Source organism: Triturus cristatus, chromosome 2_1, assembly GCF_964204655.1.
Source record: "Triturus cristatus chromosome 2_1, aTriCri1.1, whole genome shotgun sequence".
NCBI lineage: Eukaryota > Metazoa > Chordata > Amphibia > Caudata > Salamandridae > Triturus > Triturus cristatus.
In genome coordinates, this window is record NC_140581.1 from 930,303,943 (window position 1) to 930,324,230 (window position 20,288).

General features: G+C 46.5%; 1 protein-coding gene across 3 annotated transcripts in view; it reads right to left on the reverse strand.

Moving 5' to 3' along the window:
* VPS13A (vacuolar protein sorting 13 homolog A) overlaps nt 1-20,288 on the reverse strand; it is a 2,314,464-nt gene that overhangs the window by 1,965,230 nt on the left and 328,946 nt on the right. For all 3 annotated transcript variants that reach the window (XM_085633365.1, XM_085633382.1, XM_085633374.1), the window contains exons 13-14: nt 14,669-14,840; nt 8,275-8,337 (exon numbers count right to left, since the gene is read on the reverse strand). In XM_085633365.1, the coding sequence (XP_085489491.1) occupies nt 8,275-8,337; nt 14,669-14,840 (235 nt within the window). The remainder of the gene's footprint in view (nt 1-8,274; nt 8,338-14,668; nt 14,841-20,288) is intronic.

Sequence of the window (20,288 nt, forward strand, 5' to 3'; positions counted from 1 at the left end):
GGAGGAGCGAATATCCTTCTTACAGGAGGGTCGGGGTATTTTAGAGATGGCCTATATTTTGTTGACTTGGGGTCTTATGCACCCTCCCCTAATGTCGTATCCTAAATATTCTATATGTTCGGTTCCAAAAGTAGTTTTCGTAGGATTGAGGGTAAGGCCTGCTTGTTCCAGTGCTTTTAAAACAGTTTCTAGAGTTAACAAGTGTGTGTTCCAATCGGGACTATAGACTACAATGTCATCCAGATAAGCAACCGCGAATGTTTGGTGTGGAGCTAATATGGCATCCATCAATCGCTGAAATGTAGCGGGAGCCACATGGAGCCCAAAGGGCGGAACCTTAAATTGATATAGACCCGAGGGCGTTGAAAAGGCTGTTTTTTCTTTGGCTGTCGGGGTCAAAGGGATTTGCCAATAGCCTTTCGTTAAGTCTATGGTAGACATCACTCTGGCTCCTCCTAAGCGTTCAATTAACTCGTCTACTCTTGGCATAGGGTAGGCATAAAATTTTGATACAGAATTTACCTGGTGGAAATCTATGCAGAAACGAATACTACCATCAGGTTTTGGTACAAGGACAACTGGAGACGACCAAGCACTATGAGAAGGCTCGATTATGTCGGCTTCCAACATGGCTTGTACTTCCGGTTCCACTGCCTGCCTCCTGGCCTCAGGAATACGGTAGGGTTTCAATTTAACTGGTTGGGCTGTCTTTGTTATGATGTTGTGTTCTACTAAACTTGTCCGCACCGGGGTCCCAGATAAGACAGGGGAGCATGTCTCACAAAGGGACACCATTTGTCGCCTTTGTTCTTCCGTCACTTGTGGTCCTACCTGTATGAGTGTCCTTTCTCCATGTCCTTGAGGGATAAAGGCCACTTCCAGAGGTTTGTCTACAGTTTTGTGGTGTATGGAGGTGTCTGGGACTGGGTTAATAAAAACGGGTTCCTCCCAAGCTTTAAGTAGGTTCACGTGGTAGATTTGGCCCTTATCCTGTTTATGTGGGACGTCTATTCTGTATGTTACAGGGGTTACTCGGCTCAGTATCTTGTAAGGACCTTGCCATGTGGCGAGGAGTTTTTTTCGGAGCTAGGTAGAAGAATAAGTATCTGATCCCCGGTATTGAATTCCCTAAGCCTAGTGTTCCTGTCGTACTGGCGTTTTTGCCTGTTTTGAGCACTTTCCATGTTGACATGTACTTCCTCCCACAGGGAGGACAAGGTGTCCTTTAAGGAGGTGGAATATTGGAGTAGAGGTTTGCCCTCATCCTCTTCCTCCGTCCATTGCTCTACAGCCATGTCTAAGAGCGTTCTGGGTATTCTCCCGAACAGGAGTTCGAACGGTGAAAACCCTGTTGATCTCTGTTCAAAGGACCTGATGGCAAACATGACAAGCCGTAGTTGTCTGTCCCAATCCCTTCCTGCCTTGTCTATGCTTTTCCGTAAGATGGTCTTTATTGTGCGGTTGTACCGTTCCACCAACCCGTCTGTTTGGGGATGGTAGACTGAGGTGCGTATTGGCTTTACCTTGAGTAGGGCACACACCTGTTTCATTATGCGAGACATAAATGTGGTTACCTGGTCCGTTAATATTTCATGAGGAAACCCCACCCGAGAAAAGAAGGTGACCATGGCATGGGCAACTGCTGTGGTAGTGGTGGGTGATAGGGGTATGACCTCTGGGTATCTTGTTGCATAATCAACTAGTACTAGAATGTACTGATGTCCCCGGGCAGAAGGAATCAGCGGCCCCACCAGATCCATTCCTACTCTTTTGAAAGGAATATCTATGATAGGAAGGGGCTGGAGTGGTGCTTTGGGAATAGCGGGCGTGTTGACCAATTGACAACGGGAGCAGGTAACACAATATCTGGCTACCTCCTGGTACACCCCTGGCCAATAAAACCTGGGCAGTAAATATTTCAGGGTATTTTCCGTATTTTCCACCCCCAGTCTGGCTGTGGGCTAGACACAACACCTGCTCTCTAAACGGTTGTGGTACCAGTAATTGTTCTTTCCTGTTACCCCCTTCTTGCGATATCCTATATAAGAGTCCCTTTTTCACACAAAAGAAAAGGTCTACCTTGTCTGGTTGGTCTTCCTGAACCTGTTCCCATGCATTTTGTAGAGTAGTGTCATCTCTTTGGGCCGCTCGGAAACTCTGTCCTGCTTCTTGTGATGTCTCTGAGGAAGCAAAGATATGAGTGGATAAGACTGCTTCAGTCTGTAGGTACATGGCCCACTCTTTCCTTTTCTCCCTATGAGTTTTTTGTACTTTAGGGGTATGTCTCTCTATCGCCTCACCATGGAAGGGGGCGCTATTCAACCAGGTCACTGGAGAAGGGGAGGAAGTATAAGCCTGCAAGTACTCGTGGAATCTGGGGAGCTCTGTTGCTAACAAAACTGCTTCAGGAAGGTACGGTACCACCCCCACCTTCCTCAACTATGACTCCCCCTCTATATCCAATAGGACCTCCGCCAAGGGGTATAGTTTTTTTTCTCCATGAACACATGTCACCTGTATACATTCATCTTCCACTATTTGAGAGTCACGTATTAGGGTCTTGTCGACTACAGTATGATGAGACCCGGTGTCTAAAAAAGCCAGAACCGGTTTTCCGTTCACATGTATCTGTTTTCAGTACCTTTCTGGGGGTTTTCCTGTCAACAATACACGTCCCCGGGTGTACCCCACCTCCATAGGCTCCTGAGGGGGAAGGCGGGAAAGGCAGTGCCAGGCAATGTGTCCCCACTCTGCGCAGTGGAAACACTGTGGTCCTGGTAGAGCGGGACCTGACATGGGTGGCCTAGGTGGGGGTTTTGAGAAGGCCTGGCCTCTCTGTTCTACAGGGGCTGTGGCGGGTTTGTTCGGCACCCTTAGGGGTCCAGCCGGGGTTCTATGGGAAGGAGCTTTAAACTCAGGGGACCGGTGGTATGCACAAGCGAGGTCCACTGCTACCGTCTCTGATAGATTAGGGTGTTGTTTAATCTAAGCCCTTGTGTTAAAAGGTAGTGCTTCCAAGTACTGTTCTAAATATACTTTCTCTGTGAGCTCCTCCACCGAGGAGGTGGTAGGCTGCAACCAACGATTACCCAAGTCCCTTATTCTGTAGTACAGGGCCCACGGTTGTCTTCCACAGTCCATTTTTCTTTTCTGAAACGAGAACAATAGTATTCGTGGTCACAGTCTAAATGCTCCAGAACGGCCCTTTTTATGCCAGCATAACTAGTGACACCTGCCGGGTTGGCGGATTGATAGGCGGCCTGTAGTTCTCCTGACAATAATGGCGCAATATACTGTCCCCACCTTTCTGTTGTCCATGTGGCTGTGGAGGCTACCCTTTCGAAGTTGCCAAAAAAATAGTCCGGGTCATCTCCTTGTTGGAATTTCTGGAGTACTGAACCTGGTACATTTGGATGTACCCGGGCACTTGAAATGGCATCTGTGAGGCGCAAACCAGCAGTTTCTTGCACCTGTTGATTTACGGTTAGGAGAGCAGCTTGATCCTTGAGAGCGGTCTGTAGGGCCTCCCTTTCCTTTTGTGCCTGTTTGGTTTGCTCTTCAAAGACCAGCTGCAGACGGCGTTGCCCTTACGCTAGTTGGGTGATAATCGCCTCCATGGTGGGGTTCTGTCCTTTTCCAGACAGCGAATCCCACTTCTGACACCACTGTGGTTGGGGCCTCCGGGACCATCTCCTTGCCCGCCTCCTTTAGTGGAAAACTACTATGACACTAAAAAGCGGTTTTACTCTTCTTGTTTTATCACTCGCAATATGTTAAAGTCACATAGGGCAAGAGGTCTTCTAGTGTGCAAACAGAGGGAACAACTGGTTTGTCGCTTTTTGTAAGGTCCACAACTGAGGACTTCTTTGGTTCTCCTGGTCCCAGGTTCCTCCTCTCAGTCAGGCAAGCGTTGACCCAGAAAGCAAAAAAAAAAAGAAAGAAAAGAGGGCTCAGGCTACTGTTTTCTGTCATAGGCCTAAAACGTTGGGGAAGGGGAAAAACGTGCACCGTCACCAGAGCCGAATGTGTGGCGTGGTTAGTGCTCTCTCACTGGTGCCCCTTTAGGCATGCCCACAGCCCCTTAACCAGCCCGGAACATGCACCCGGCACTTGCCTGCTCACACGACCCTCCTGGGCCGTGGTGATGGGAGACCCAGCCTCCTTGCCGTTGGGGAGAACAGTGGTCCCGAGGGCAGTGCTCCTTGAGCGGTAGTGCTCTTTCTTTTCTTCCACCTGGCCGGTGTATGGGTCCCGTGTGGTCCGTCCTCCGCTGGTGAAGCCGACGTCTTCCTCCTTTGGATCCGCGCTTCTCGCTCTCCGTTCGTTCTCACCCTCGGGTTGCTCGGCGTACTCCTCTCCCGCAAACCGCTCCGCAACATCCGACGACTCTCTCGGACACCACCAGTCCTCTTCAACAGCCGCGTCCACCCGGCTCCCATTCACTAGACCGCTAACCGCACTTCCGGGATTCTCGGCGGCGGCGGCGGCCATGTTGGGTTGATCGTCGGCGTCGTCCGATGGTGGCAAACCATCACAGGCGTCCAAGAGCTTATCCTGGCAGGAGCGTCAGGATCGATCTATCCCCTTGCGGGGATCTTTCATATATTTAGCAAGGAAAGTAGCCATTTTCAAATCTATTCGGGAGTAAGGGCTACCTTCCCTTCCAATGTGGGACGGGGACACTCCACTCTGAGACATCCCCTTGCTTCTTTTTCAAGTGGCTTGTTGGGGAACCTCCATCCTGGGACGGGGAAGGAGGTGCAGTAGAAACTGCGGGCTCTGGTGGTGGGGGAGGCGCAGAAAGAGGCGGCCCGGACTTGGCCAAGAAGGCACTCCTCAAGCGTTCAAAGGCGTCCTTGTCCACCCCTTGCGCCCCCTCAGTGCCACCCTCCCTACGTACCTTCTTGGGGGGCAGGGCACCCTCCTCCGGCAAAGGAGCTGGTGCAGGGGGAACGACACCCAGATGAGCCTGTGCCAACATAGCGCTTTCCGCCACAATGCTGTTGGAAAGGCGCTCTTCCATAGGGGCCACCACTTCATTAACACACCTGAAAATGTAGCTATTTACCGCTTCAAAGAAGTCATCGTCTAGAGGTAAGTATTGCGTCGCCTCCTCCTCCTCATAATAGCTCCCCTGCTCCATCTTGCCCCAGTTTACCGAGTAGGGAGTGCTTACTATACTGTAGAAGCTGAAACTTCTCACTATATGGGCAAACAGCACCTATCTAGATTAATGCCAAAAAGGGAAAGAAAGACACCACTAAAAGACCTCTTTGTTTAAATGGAAATGTGGACCGGCAGCGCCTAGGTCAAATTGGGGCAGATCAAAGAGCTGCAAAGGTTCCAGCATGGGCAGGCCGCTGTGTGTGGCACACACACCCCAAGCGCGCAGGCCCTCAGAACTTGACAAGGCCTAACCGCCACCCAGCGCGCTGAGCCAAAAAACGAAAAAGCGCACACGCTTGCCCTCAGGTGATTTTCGGAGTCTCAAGACCTCCGTAATATGGACCCCAGCGGGCGTATTGATTTATAATGCGTGACAATAAGGACCCCAAAGGGCGTTCTTGGTGTGGAGGCAGGGGGACAGGCTCCGACGTACTCGGCTCCCTCAGTGCAGCTCCATTTGAAGAGAAAACCACGCCGCGGGAGCGGGCAACAGACACCGCCGCAGGTGGGCCGGCCACGAAAGGAGCGAGGAAATGCTCCCGCAGCCGTAAGGGGAATCTGAAAAGAAAACACTCACTCAGCATGTATGTATATACACACGTGCCCCTTAGCTAACGGCCCAATACTTGATAAACCGCAATTAGAACTAAAATCAACAAAGCAACTTCCGAGATAAGGAAAAGGAACTTAACTGGCTGCGCAGCAGCGAAGAAAGAGGAGGGCTTCACAAGAAGGAGGAGCTTTCTAGGATTTATGGACTGTGTAGAAGGACTTGGTTACTGTATTACCCCATGGACTGATGGGAGTTGATGTTTATGGAGCAAATTTTTTCTGTTGAGGTCAATGATGTTTTCTTGCTGTTTGTTGAAGGAAAAGTCATCTTTACTGCTTTTCTGGCTGCTGTGTGTTTGGCATAGAAAATAAAGCGAAGGAAAAAAAGCATAATCTGTGCCTCCGGTCCTGCCATAGAATTGGATAGAAGAGTAATGTTCTTTTCTAAGCTTCTTTGCTAAAAGCCAGGTTTATGGTTGTGTATGTGAACAGTGATTCCTACGTATTATTGCTGGCATATTTTTGCAGCAAGTAATCTGCCATCTTTGCTTCTATAGGTCATTATCTGCATGCTGTGCATGCACTGTCCTCGTTAACAAGACAGCAATTCTAGAGTTGACACTCACACTGTATAGTAAAGGGGCTTGCATTCAACAGAACTAACAGAAGAATTACATTGAACTAACATATCATCACACATTTAGTCAAAGCTATCTGCTGGTAAGCTTTTTAGGAGTACATCATTTGATATTTGCTTATCAAGACTATCCAGTTACCTGCTAGAACAATGTCTATTTTTATTTTTGCCGAGAGTGATGGCTTTTCTCCTTTTGGACTAGGTGTGTTTTAGTACATTTTCATTATAATACCGTTTGGGTGATAACAACTGTCCTTTCTAAATCACCTTACCACCTAACTATTCACTTTTTGTGTTCACCTCTTGATATTCTACCTCGGCATCCTACCTATCCACCATCTAAATGCAGGACATTTTCACTTAATGATGCCTTATATAAATAATCAATATATTTCATAGTCAGAGGTTATATATAGCTCTATGTCAGAATTTATCAGTTTAACTAGTCCCACTTTCAACTACTAAATGGGAAGGAGGGGTGTGACTGGAACACCACATGGCAGATATGTTTTCACGTTGTTCGTGCCATTGAAATCATATTTAGCTAAGGAAATTTAGAATGAGCACTCATCTGACATAAAAAAACAAGTGTTCGGAATCACCAAACACTGGCGATCGCTATCTTGGCACACTTTGGAGACAGAACAGTGTCACAAAATAGGTGAGTGTGGTGGAGACCTAAGATGACTACGGAGAGACTTGAGCATCTGCAATACAGAGGAAGCGAAGGGAGGAAATGACAGCAACTACGTTGGGTACAGGTGAAAAGAGAAGGTCACCAAAGGGGAGTAACTAGGGAACAGAGCTCTAACAATGTGCCATCATCTGGCTGCACAGCACGAGTGAAACCTCAATTCTCGCCATGTAAACTGATCTGCAGGTGTGAATGGTCAGTATAGAGGAGTCGGAGAGAGCAACATGATCTGGTTCAACAGTCACTGAACAGATTGCCACCAAAGGAAAAAAGAACCCCACCCCCAGTACACACACACATTTAGCTAGGACTCTGAAGACTAACACATAGTCTACTGTACAACAGAATAGTTAAGCTACTGAAAGTAGACAGTTTGATCTTAAAAAGAACCAAAAGAAAAGGCTACTTGCCGGGGAAACGTTGAGGACCAAACCTGTGAAATGATACCTGGCAAAGCAACTAATCGCTTTCTCACGACCGTCTCCTTTCCTTCCCATACCATGGTCACCGATGGAAGTCACTGTGGAGGCACAGACCATACTGCAAATCTGGCTGATCTAATTCTGAAGTGGCTCGCATAAACATGAAGCTCCTTTGGACTGAGTTACTTAAAGGAGCTATGCTGCGACTTCCTGAACAGATATGTATCTGTAAACAAGAACCATCGGTGCTACTGTAGCAATGAGTTGATTGCTACGTCTCCAACGACTGAGCTAACTTGAGGCGGCCCAACTGTTGCATTCGTACATAAGCCATTAGCTCTTGTGAGGATGACAAAGAAGTGGCTCGTCAGCAAACAGACAATTGCATCAATCTCTAAAATATCAACAGGGTTTTGAGCCAAGAGCTCTGATTGAAGACAGCAATGAAGAGGTACAATGTATCATACCTGTAATGTCACATGTGACGACAGATGCAGGATTGTTAAAAAAAAAACCTCTGAACTATTGCGATCAGGATGCAAAGCCCTCGAGAAAGTGACCAATCAGATTCCAACAGGTTCAAAGTACCAGAAAACTTAGCAGAGTTCAGTTACCACCTTCAATGATTGCATTTATATGCAAGAAATGGGAATAGATTGCCAATCATTTTCCTAACAATGCATGCAAAGAAAATTGTTTACTGGGTAAATATCTGTAACTGCTAAATGACAAGTGGTGCTCTTCAGAAAACAACTTAAGATATTTCAATTTCAAATCCCAATCAGACAAGGTACTACACTTACCTCAACCTCGGCCTGTTGTCTGGCAAGAGTAATGTTGAATACATCAAGAGTCTTCTCGAATTCCTAAAAAAGTGAGAAGAAATTATTTTATTTATTTTTGTTTTTAAAATATGAATAAACAAAATGAAAAGGAATAATATACCATAGCATTGCGATGTCTAAGGGATCACGGCTGATAAAGTAAAAAAAATCAGATAGATGAATTTACATACAATACAGAAACCCTACATTTAAAATGTACTGACTGCTACACAGTACGCTTTAAGCAATTAGCAAGCAGCAATGTAAAATGTTTTACTACTCATTTTTATAGTACTTTTCGTATGCTAGTAATACTAACTTCATGGTCAGGAATGGCATGTGATGCTTTATGCACCACAAACTGTTCCAGCAGATTTAACTAGCAGATTTAACTATCGTAATATTTTTCAAGTGGATTGTTATAACTTGTTTATTACACTCGGACTCTTAACACAAAAGCACTCAAATCATTACTGTTCAAACTTCAACAAAGTTCATGCAAAAATAGTATCCGTTTGTTACTTGTCAATGTCCTCAAATTTGTTTAAATAATTAGCAATCCACATTAAGGTGTAAAATTCAGAAAAGTCAATGATAACTATATGGGACAATTTAAGAAACATGAGCATGAGTCATAAAATCTAAGAAAGTATTATTAACGAATTGAAATCCATTTCCCAACACTCCTTTAAAGAGTTTGATGCATTTTCGTACCTCATTTCAACACTACTCCTTCCTCTGGAATATTCATGTCTGAAAACCTACCCAGCATGCTAGACTGGCAAAATTTCTACTGTCTTTCATAGGATTTTGGGAGGGAAAATGTCTAAATCCCAATTCTGTGAATCAGTACTGGGGAATTCTGACCAGTTTGTAACTTACAACGGACACAAGGTCAGTCAATCAAGTACATCCCATTTCACTGCACAGAACTACATTAAAGAAAACAAAAAGTGGTTTTCATTTAGACAGCATGTTAACCAAAAATTGCTTTGTGCGGTTTCTTGGACTCTTAGGAATAAGGTTATTTTTTTATCAATGGCTGGTAACCTTCCTACTGAAAACAGACAAATTTGTGATGGGAGGAATGCTTGCAAATAGTATTAACCATTGGCAATTGCCCTGGGTAGCATTATTTCCCATCGTTCATCGCCTTGTCCTCCATATGAAAATTATTCTGACCCTTCTTCTCACAGGAGTAGTCTACCTCAAAAAGTCAGAAGAAGTCCCCTCCAGAAGAAAGCACAGACCAGACCGTTTTCAGGCCTTGTAAGGCCAAACCTGGCTTTCCTAAGGCCAAATCTGGTCCCAGGGCCATCAAGGCTGCTTTTTTGGCCTCCAGATGGTCCCACCTCCTGCTCTACATGGTTAGTGTTAGTATACATTTCGTTCCCAAAAAATGCATATTGTAAGTGCTTCAGGGCAAGATTGCAAATCATAAAGACTCGTTGTTATAGACTGTATACCCATGTGAATCTACACTACAAATCCCTCTTATTTGAAGTGGGAGCAATTCATTCTTTAGTGGTGTACCAAATGTTAAACTATTTTTCTGAAGAAGCAAAGGTATGCCTTAACTAGTCAATGGAGTCATCTGTCCAAACCCAGTAGGCAAGTCTGCAATCTACATCACATGAGGAAATTGTTGGCGGCGGTACCTGACCGCAGCGTGGTCTTTGACTTGGCGACTGTAAGAAAGGTTATAATTTTGCTGTGGTCCCCATTTTTTTGAGTTTGGAAAATAAGGTAGAAACAGTGAACATTTGCAGAAATCTGTTTATTCTTTTACAACACTTTTTGAATCATGTGCATTTGTTATATATTCATAAAGTGCAATCAAATAAATTAAATGTGTTAAGTTTAACCGTGACGTCACTTTGTAGTTTATGTGACAGCACACCAACACCACATCAGCATTACTCCGCACCACCTTAGTCTGCGCTCGGAATCTGACATCTGTTAATTCTCCCCTAGTCTCTGTCCACTGCTCATGTTGTAATTCGGGTACTCTTTCCCAACCTTCACCTTCCCGTTGCTTACATCCTCCTAACCCCCCAACCCCCAAGCACAAAAAAAAGAGCTATAACAAACAACCATTAGAACACGCAGGAAGAAGTTGCTAGCATTGCAAGGGCAAAAAAACTAGAAGAGATTTTTTATGTTAATTTTTTTTTAATAGGGTCGTTCAGTTGTACATAATGTTTTCTTGGTTATATACAAGGTAACCAAAATGCTTCCAACACTTTTTATTATAACTGTTCAACATATTGCACAGCAGCCACACTGCTCTATGACACACCTTAAAGACATTGGCTATCAAATAGCTCTGGCTAAACACTTATAAGGTCTCAAAGGTGAGACTTATTGGCTATGCCAATGCTTGTTTGCGTTACTGCTGGCAACCCTGCCTGGTGCATTGAGGTGATCTTTGGCACTAATCTTGCATATTGTGTCAACCTTTTCTGATGTGGAGACTACTACAACACTACAATATGAATTATATTAGTATCTTGGGATGACTTTCTTTGAAAAAGTGGCATTTATAAAAGAAAGGTTGTCCCCTGCTCTAGTCGAATTTGCCTTTTTGGCCAAGGCATTGCAATTTTTCTGCGAAGAATGATCCATCTGGATAAGGTATGATTCTGGAATTCCTTTTATTTATCAGCACCAGAGAACCACACAAAACGTTGGTCCTCCACTTGGTGCTCCTTCAGCTATTCAATGTACAACCTAGGGGGCCTCCTAGGGTCCAACCGGTGAAGCCTCTCCACTTCTTCAGAAGAATGTAGTGAAGATGTAAAAGAAAGGATTGTGATGGAGTGTGGCAAATGGAAAGGCAACATCACTTTCTGAAGGAAGGATGCCCAAAGCTTGAGCACTAACTTGTCTGAAAAGAAGGTGTTAGATGGTGGTTGCACAGACCGTGTCTTCAATTCGCTGAAATTGGCCACTGGAAGAAATTGCAATGAGGAACACATTTTTATGGATAAGAAACCCCAAAGAACAGGTAGGCACAGGATCAAAAAGTGTCCACATCAAGAAGTTAAGAACCAAATTAAAATCCCACTGAGGCATAACAAAGGGGGAGATGGGGAACATAAATGTAAGCCCTTTCAAAAACGCATTACAACTGGTGGCTTAAGCAAACAGAGCTGATCTGGCAAGAGCAAAAAGGCCGAAAGACCTGACAAATAATCTTTAATGGTGCCCATGGCAAGTCCTTTCCAGACCAAAGACAGGACAAACAAGGGAACACAAGAACATCTGAAAGGTTAGCCTGTCATGGATCATACTGGCGGTCGTCACACCATACCACAAACTTTGCTTAATGTCCAAAATAGAATGATTTTGTAGACAGGCAGTGAGCAACCAAGTTCACATACACTATTTCTTTAGGCAGACGGAATCTGTCAGATGGTTTGGTTCAATCTCCATGCTTAGATGTGTAGGTTGTAAACGTTTGGGTGTAGAACACTGTTCTGTTGTTGGGAAAGCAGGTCACCCTGAGGAGGAGCTGGGAACAGACACTAAGAACCAGGAGGTCCAGGGGCATTAACTGAGGACCCTGCAGCCCCTGCGGTGTGGGAGGGCATCCAGGTTTCTTGCTTTGGAGGGGCCCCTTCACCCTCTAAACCATGCCACTGTGTGCTTAGCAAACTGCATGCAATGGCATGGAATAATAAATAGTTAAGCGCTTGGAAAAACTGCTCTACTTTACCGAGCATGGCCCTGCAGTGTAAGGACTGGGGCACAGCCGCTCAGGGGGCTACTATTGAGCCCAATCTGCAAGAGGGGGGCCCCATCATTTTGCACTACTGAGGTCGGAGTATCAAAGCTATCAAAGGGCATCGGGAGGAGTAGAGTCCAGCCCCTTGTAACATTCAGGACCCAAGATAGCAGCAGCAGCTGCAGGAACAAGTTAAGGAGTCCGGAGTCCCTCATTAGGCAAAAAGCGTCTTCCACGGAACCACGATGCAAAACTCTAGAGTGCAAAAAGCTCAACAATGAGAGTTCTATGAGATGGTGAAAAGATATATGCAAGGCACATTCCAGAGGGCGAATACGGCCTGAACCATCTCTGCATACAGACACGACTTCTGGTCAGTTAGATGGGGATTGCTGAGTTTGTCTGCTTTTATTTTCAAGGGTCCTGCCAGATCACTGACAGTCAAGGAAAACCCCTGAAAGTCCTACCGCCACCACAGCCTAAAAACCTCATGGGACAGCGCATATGACCCCACACTGCCCTATTTGTTGGAGTCCCGAGACGCCTCAGTAAACTTAAGTATGTTGGCTGAGAGGCCTCCCTAGTGTCAAGCCCAATGAAGATGGAGGTTTCACTGCAGAGACCGCATGTGCGGGTGGGCAGGGGGCACCAGCAAAATACATGAGATCAGAAGACAATGAAGTCTCAGTATTCTGTGGGCATGGGACACCAGCAAAATACATGAGATCAGAAGACAAAGATGCCTCAGTAATCCCTCGACCAGAACACAGGACCAAATCTTAAACATGAAGATCATATGCTGAATGTTTCAGAGTCTCTGTAGGAAGTAGAAAGGCTTTGAACGTCCAGAAACAGCAAATATGAGTAGAATCGTCTGCATTAGCGAAAGATGGAATTTCAGCTCGCAGATGAAGAAGTTCAGAGAAGAGAGCAGCAAGGTGGTCATCTGCAGATGGTCTGCAACTGACAAACCGGCCTTCAACAGCCATTCGCCAAGGTACTGGAATATATGCAATCCCCTCTTGCGAAGTGGAGCCAAAACCATCGCCATTAACTTTGATAAAACCATTGGGCTGAGGTGAACCTGAAGAACAAAAAATGCTCCTTCTCTACCACACAGCAAATGGCCCACCAGTAGGACTGCAAGACAGGCACATGAAAGCACATGTCCAGCAGGTTCAAGAACGCAATCCAATCCTCAAAATCTAAGAGAAAGAGGATATTGGGATAAGTCTACATCTTGAAAATGTCTCTCTGAAAGAGGGTGTTCAAGAAACAAATGCCAAAAATCAGTCTGAGACGACCATCCTTCAGGACACCAAGTAGTATCAGGATTAGCACCTGCTGCCTCTCACCCTTGGGGAATCTTGCTATTGACCTTTTATCCAAAAATGACTCCACCTCTCTAGCAAGGATGAAGGCATGTTCTGCTGGGGTCTGAGTGAAAACAGGTGGAACTATAGGAGGGGTTCCCAGAAAGTGAAGGGTGAAACCATGACTAGCAACCTACATGACCCACTGGCCCAAGGAAAATGCACACCGATTGGGCAGTAAAAAGCATATTCTGGCCCTTATTCGCAGCATGTGACTCACCTGGGACCGTGCTAGTACTAGGGACCTATTGCGGAGATTGCTGCCTCTGGCAGTACGCTTGGTCCCAGGAGTAACTCTTGAATGTATGCTATTGCTGGTGGGACTAGTGGGCCAGAGAGAGCAAGCAGAAGAAAAGGGCTGTGCTGCAGCTAACTCTTCAACTCTTTAGGGCTGAATCAACCTCGTCATCAAACAGCTTGGAGCCATCAAAGAGGCCATCCACGAGGGATACCTGTACTTTCCAGGGGAAACCAGTGTTCACACCCAGGCATGACAATGAATCACAACAAGTGCTCACAGCCTTACTTAAACAATCTGTCATGTCTATCACGATCCGCCAAATGTATTTGGTCGCATTCAGAGGTAAAAACGCACATCATGGGCGGCCTGCTTGTAGTATGGTCTTGTTACTGTGTGAATATTTTTACCTTACTGGGTTCCTAGGTTTGAGTTTGTTAAACAAAATAAATCCAGGGCAGCCACCCATCTCCCACATCTCATACCTCACCATTGCACATATTAAGTGCGCTTTTCAGTTTGCTATGAAGTCAGAAAAAAAGAGGTATCTCTTGGTCAGAGCCCAACTGAAAAAAGCTTGCCCACGTTTAGGATCAATTAAGGAGGTATGAAAAGGGCTCAAGATGATTAACCCTAGTCAGACACAAAAGAGCAGTGAGACTTAAGTTGAGATGGTGACTAATAGTCTAGAGGTACTTCAAAAAGTAGGTAGGTGGGAAGGCCACAAAGGAGTGGTGATGTCCAACCCTGGCTGAGAAAGGTCATGTACCTAACAAAAGACAAAAAAACATCCTCCAAGGTGTGCACCTGTATTAAGTGAATTAAAGCAAAAAACAGAAATAGTCAAAGCAATGTAGCAACAATAGAAACTAAGAAACCATTTAATTGGGTCCTTCTGCCAGACAAAATCTCCTGCTTGTAATTATTTAAGTGGAAAAATCATTTCATACAGTTCCTTTTGTTCACTTAAAATGCACCTCTGTTATAGGTTTGAAGTCAAGCAGCATAAAAGTCTGACTGAAAAGAAATGCCCACCTCCAACTGTACTAAATTTTCAGGTACAGGTTTCTTTGTCGTTATCTTGATTTTGTATAGGTCTTTGTATTTCTTCACTTGTTGTCTATGTTTTCGAATGTGCTTCCAAGACCACATATGAAGGTTGGGCTTCACGTTAACTTCAAGAATGCCCTTAATGACGTATTTCCACCTAAAGTGCAGATGAACAAATTAAGCACAATATCCGTTAGTTTAGAATTTGCTTCCAATCAAGTTAAATAAAATTGCATTAGTGCATTAACATGTTCAAAAATAATCAGACCCAAATCTCCATAACTAAAAAACTAATCTAGCCCAACGTTAAGGATCATAAAAAACATTTCTGTGAATGTAAAGGGCTACATCTTGGAGCAGAGCCTGTTGGGTTGCAATAAACCCTCTCCAGCACATTAATGTGAGAATTTTGGTACCAATGTCTGCTCGCTTTCATCTCCTGGTATGGACAACGGCATTGTGCAAATTCAGCACATCACTAAAGCACCAACTTACATGTTTTTTTTGTTTGTATTTTAACAAAGGGTGACAATTGGTTTTACATGAGTGTTACACATACTGCTGCTCCCTGCAGTCAGATGTTCAAATATGCACTGTGCTTCTATTTATACAATACGGAGTCATACTGATGTGCCGTGAATAGCGGGAGCGCAGAAAAGGGGCTAACATGAGCAATGCTGTGTACCGCAACAACAATGACGTGCCCTATTACAAGAGGGTCCAAGAAGAGGGAATAAATAGACACAAAAGACTGAAGCTGTAGATCTGTAGTCCACATTTCCCATCATTTTCAATGCCTGTAGGGATCAAGACCTTGGCTAAGCCATATACATATGTGCCCCAACCTACTGCTGCCTAATATAGCCTAAAAGGTATTATCTGCTATAACTGTGTGCAACTCTCTTTGTACGCGATGCATAAAACACCTTAAGCCAGAGTTTCCGGATAACAGTATATAACGACAGGACATGAGATGCTACAATGCAGAATATACCAGATTTAGCAACATACCAGACCATAGGTTAAAAACTGCATCTCCATAGCAACTACTACCATTAGTATGGACCTGTAGCAGTTTCCCAATCTTTCATTCCTACCCAAAGCTGTTTTGAAATTTCTTGTCAATCAGCCAATCTCATTATTGGTGTTAATAAAAGAACACTATACCACCGGCAGAGCAATGTCCTCACACACAAGATATCAGAAGAGATCTTACATTTTATCTAGCAGGCCTAAAACTGGGCAATTATTTATTAATAATAATAGTATAACAAGAACGGGTTGTCTGACGTCCAAAGAGTCCACTCATAGATAAATTGTTTCGTCCATCAGATTATGTTACAAGATGACAAACTAATCTTTCCTAAATAGGGCAAAAGTTCATTCAACACGAGGAATGACAGCGACTGCAGCCTTGTTCAGAGACGCCCCATATGCAAACTTTGCAGAGCTGCAACCTGAAGTTCCAGCAGCACATGCACAAAGCAGTATTGTTCGGACATAAATGCCAGATCAGACCCTATAGACGGTAAGGCTGTTCAAAAAACGTTATTTGGATAAGGCATAACCTGCTTCTGAAAGAACATGCTGCAATAATATGAGCCCAAGAGTAATCAGAGTGGCTTTTATCAGAGCTTCGATATTATTCAAATGTTGCTATAATTTCTCACCTCACTGCATGGAAGCAAAAGGGTCATGGTTATTTTTAAGGGCAAAGTTGATCTCTGAAGATGCCCACCACTTGGACAAGTAGATCATTTATAAAATCCCACACCCCTGATGGTGCTGAAATTTTTTCGTGAAGGAACAAGTACGGACTGCTTGAGCCAACTGCATAAGGCACACAAAATAGGTCACCCCCTGGCTTTACTAACATCATAATTAGATAAGTGGGTATACTTCCAGGGAAAAGCATTGTTCTTAGTCACCTTAGAACTACACCAATATTAAAGTGGTATCACTCTTCATTACTAGCTGTGCATCTCTTGTTAGGTGTATGGGCAGAGGTGTAACCAGTGCCTCGGGTATGGCTGCCTACCAAGCAGTTCTGTATCAAAGGTAGGAACCACATTTTATACTGGACCCTTTCTTGATGAAAAGATGATTAGTTGTGTGGCAGTGATGCACAAGTTACTTACTTGTGTAACAATATATCTGTAAGAGACATTAGTTAGTGATAGATTCCTTACCTTAGAATATCCCCAGACGTCAGACTGGATCCGGAAAGTTTTCGTCAGCAGTACCCTTGCGCGTCGGTAGGCGTCGTCGTGCGGCTCCGCATACGTCACTGGCGTCGTAGTCGCCGAGATGACGTCATCGGAGCTACTTAGACGCGCCAACGCGTGATGACAGTTCTGTTCCCGACTTTTCTGTGCCAGGAACGCAGAGCCCTGCCAGAGACCGACTACTGGTGCAATAGAACTAGGGCCCTGAAAGGGTTGACCTGAACCCTAGAGAACAGTTCGCAGAACGGGGAGGATGGGCAGGCGATAAGGAATCTACCACGAACTAATGTTTCTTACAGATATATGGTTACACAAGTAAGTAACTTGTGCATCTGAAAGAGACATGTTAGTGATAGATTCCTTACCTTAGAATACATACCCAAGCAATACCAACTCCGGTGGTGGGTCTGCAAACCAAGATCACACCAGAATGTCACGGAGAACAGAACGGCCAAAGAAGCCGTCTCTCCGGACGTGACTGTCTAGGCAATAGCGCTTAGTGAAAGTATGCAGCGAGGCCCACGTAGCTGCCTGACAGATCTCTTGCAGGGGGACACTGTGTCCTAATGCTGTAGTAGCTGCTGTCGCCCTGTTAGAATGGGCGCGCAGCCCAACCGGAGGTTCCTTTTTAGCCAGAGCGTAACAAGCTTTAATGCACAAGACAACCCATCAGGAGATAGTCCGCTTGTGCACAGCCCGACCTTTCTTTGCACCCACGTAGCCAACAAAGAGCTGGCCATCCACCCGGAATTGCTGTATGCAGTTGAGATAGAATGAAAGCGCACGTTCTGGGTCCAGGCGATGGAGCATCTCTTCCTCTCTTGAAGGATGCAGAGGCGGAAAGAAAGTGGGCAAAGTAACAGTTTGCCCGAGATGTAAGGCAGTGACTACTTTCGGTAGAAAGGAGGGACGTGGTCGAAGCACAACCTTGTCCAGATGAATCGCCAGGAAAGGAGGCTTACATGAAAGAGCCTGAAGCTCACTCACACGCCTGTGGAGGTGATGGCCACAAGGTTCAAGTCCCACTGAGGCATCACAAAAGGAATAGGAGGGAAAAGGTGAGTAATGCATTTGAGAAATCTATTGCCAACAGGGGACTTGAAAAGAGAGGGCTGATCATGCAGCCTGAGAAAGGTACAAAGCAGAAAGGTAGCCCTTGATAGTGCCCAGAGAAGAGCCCTGCTGGGCCAAAGAGAGAAGGAACAATAGGACCTCATAAAGAGGGGCGGAAAGGGGATCTACAGCTTTCGCTGTGCACCATGCCACAAATGTATTCCACCGGCAGGGGTATACAGTTTTAGTCGAAGGGACGCCTGGCTGCCAGAATCACATTACAGACTTCAGGAGGCAAGTCAAATGGAATCAACTGTTGGCGCTCAATCTCCACGCAAGGAGGTGGAGGCTGGACAGGTTCGGTGGAGGACCGTCGCCGGTGCTGCGACAGGAGATCCATCCTGAAGAGGCAGTCGGATCAGGGGATCCACGCTCATACTGAGTAGCTCGGGTTACCAAACTCTTCGAGCCCAGTCTGGTGCCACAAGAATGACTTGGGCCCGGTCGCGTCTGATCTTCTTCAGCACTCTGGGTAGAAGTGGTATAGGCAGAAAGGCATACAACAGACCGCAACTCCACTCGCAACGAAAAGCGTCTCCGAGCGAGTGCCGCCTTGGAAACTCCAACGCCCAGAACTGCTGACACTGCGCGTTCTCTTCGGTGGCGACTAGATCTAATCAAGGTTCTCCACACTGCTGAAAGAGACCGAGTGCCACGTCCGAGTGAAGACGCCACTCGTAATCCAACATGCACCTGCGGCTGAGTTCGTCCTCCCTGGCGTTCAGAGAACCTGCCAAGTGTTGAACCACCAAGGAAATGCCTTGACGTTCCAGCCATGTCCAGAGACGCAGAGCCTCCTGACAGGGTCCACGACCCCACCCCGCCTTGCTTGTTGCAGTACCACATGGCAGTGGTGCTGTCCGTGAACACCTGCACTACTCTCCCCTTGACAGAGGGAAGGAATGCTTTCAGTGCAAGTAGGATCGCCCTGAGCTCCAAAAGGTTGATATGGAGCTTGAACTCCGCCAGAGACCAGAGGCCTCTGATCTTTGCCTCTCCCATGTGGCCGCCCCATCCCAGGAGGGATGCATCCGCCACCACTGTGTGCTCCGGTTGGGGAAGGGAGAGGGATCTGCCGCTGATCCAGCGCTGGTCCGTGAGCCACCACTGCAAGTCCTGTGCACTGCCCTCCGCGATCTGGACGTAGTCGGACAGGTTTCCCTGATGCTGCCTCCATTGGAACTTCAGGACCCACTGCAGAGCCCGCATATGCCAACTGGCATGAATGATCAACAGGATGCAGGAGGCCATGAGGCCCAGTAGTCCCAGGGTCTTCCTGACCAAAACCCAGGACCAGGGTTGAAAGATCGGAATCATAGCCCGCATGTCCCGGACTCGCTGTTCGGGAGGATAAACCCGAAATTGCACCATATCCAGAACAGCTCCGATGAAGAGGAGCTTCTGAGAGGGAATCAGATGCAACTTCGGCACGTTGACGAAAAACCCCAGCGAATGCAGGAGGTCGGCCGTAGTCTGGAGGTGGGAGACGACTGCCTGGGGCGAGCCCGCCTTCAACAGCCAGTCGTCGAGATAGGGGAAGACTGAAACCCCTGCTCTGCATGGATGAGCTGCGACCACCGCCATCACTTTCGTGAACACCCGAGGGGCGCTGGTAAGGCCGAAAAGGAGCACGGTAAACTAAAAGTGCTCGTGGCCTACAGTGAACCGCAGGTAACGCCGGTGGACCAGCAGGATGGGGATATGAAAATAAGTATCCTGCAAGTCCAACACTACCATCTAGAGCAGACAAGACCTGAGCAAGCGTGAGCATCTTGAACGTTTCGGAAGTCTAAGATGGGACACAGGCCCTTGTCCTCCTTTGGAATCAAGAAGTAGGGGGGAATAACAACCACGACCTACTGCTGGCGTCGGAATGCGCTTGATGGCCCCCTTGGCCAAGAGCGCCGCAATTTCCTGCTGGAGAAGTGCCAAGTGATCCCCCAACATGCGGTGGTACTGAGGCGACATGGCTGGAGGGGTAGCCTCGAAGAGGAGGGAGTAGCCCCTTCGGACTATCTGCAGAACCCACCTGTCCGAAGTGATGGTGCGCCAGTGGGGGAGGTGATGGCGAATCCTGCCGCCCACTGCCGTCTGGTGGGCCTGAAACACCAGACTAGGAAGGTTCTGAGGCAGCGGCGGTGGTGGACTGAACCGCCCACTGGCCCCGTGACCCACCTCGGCGGGCACAGCGACCCCGGCTGCGCTGAGACTGCGGCTGCGCAGGCCGGCGGCTCTGAAAGGAACGCGTTTGGGTGCCTCAACCCTGA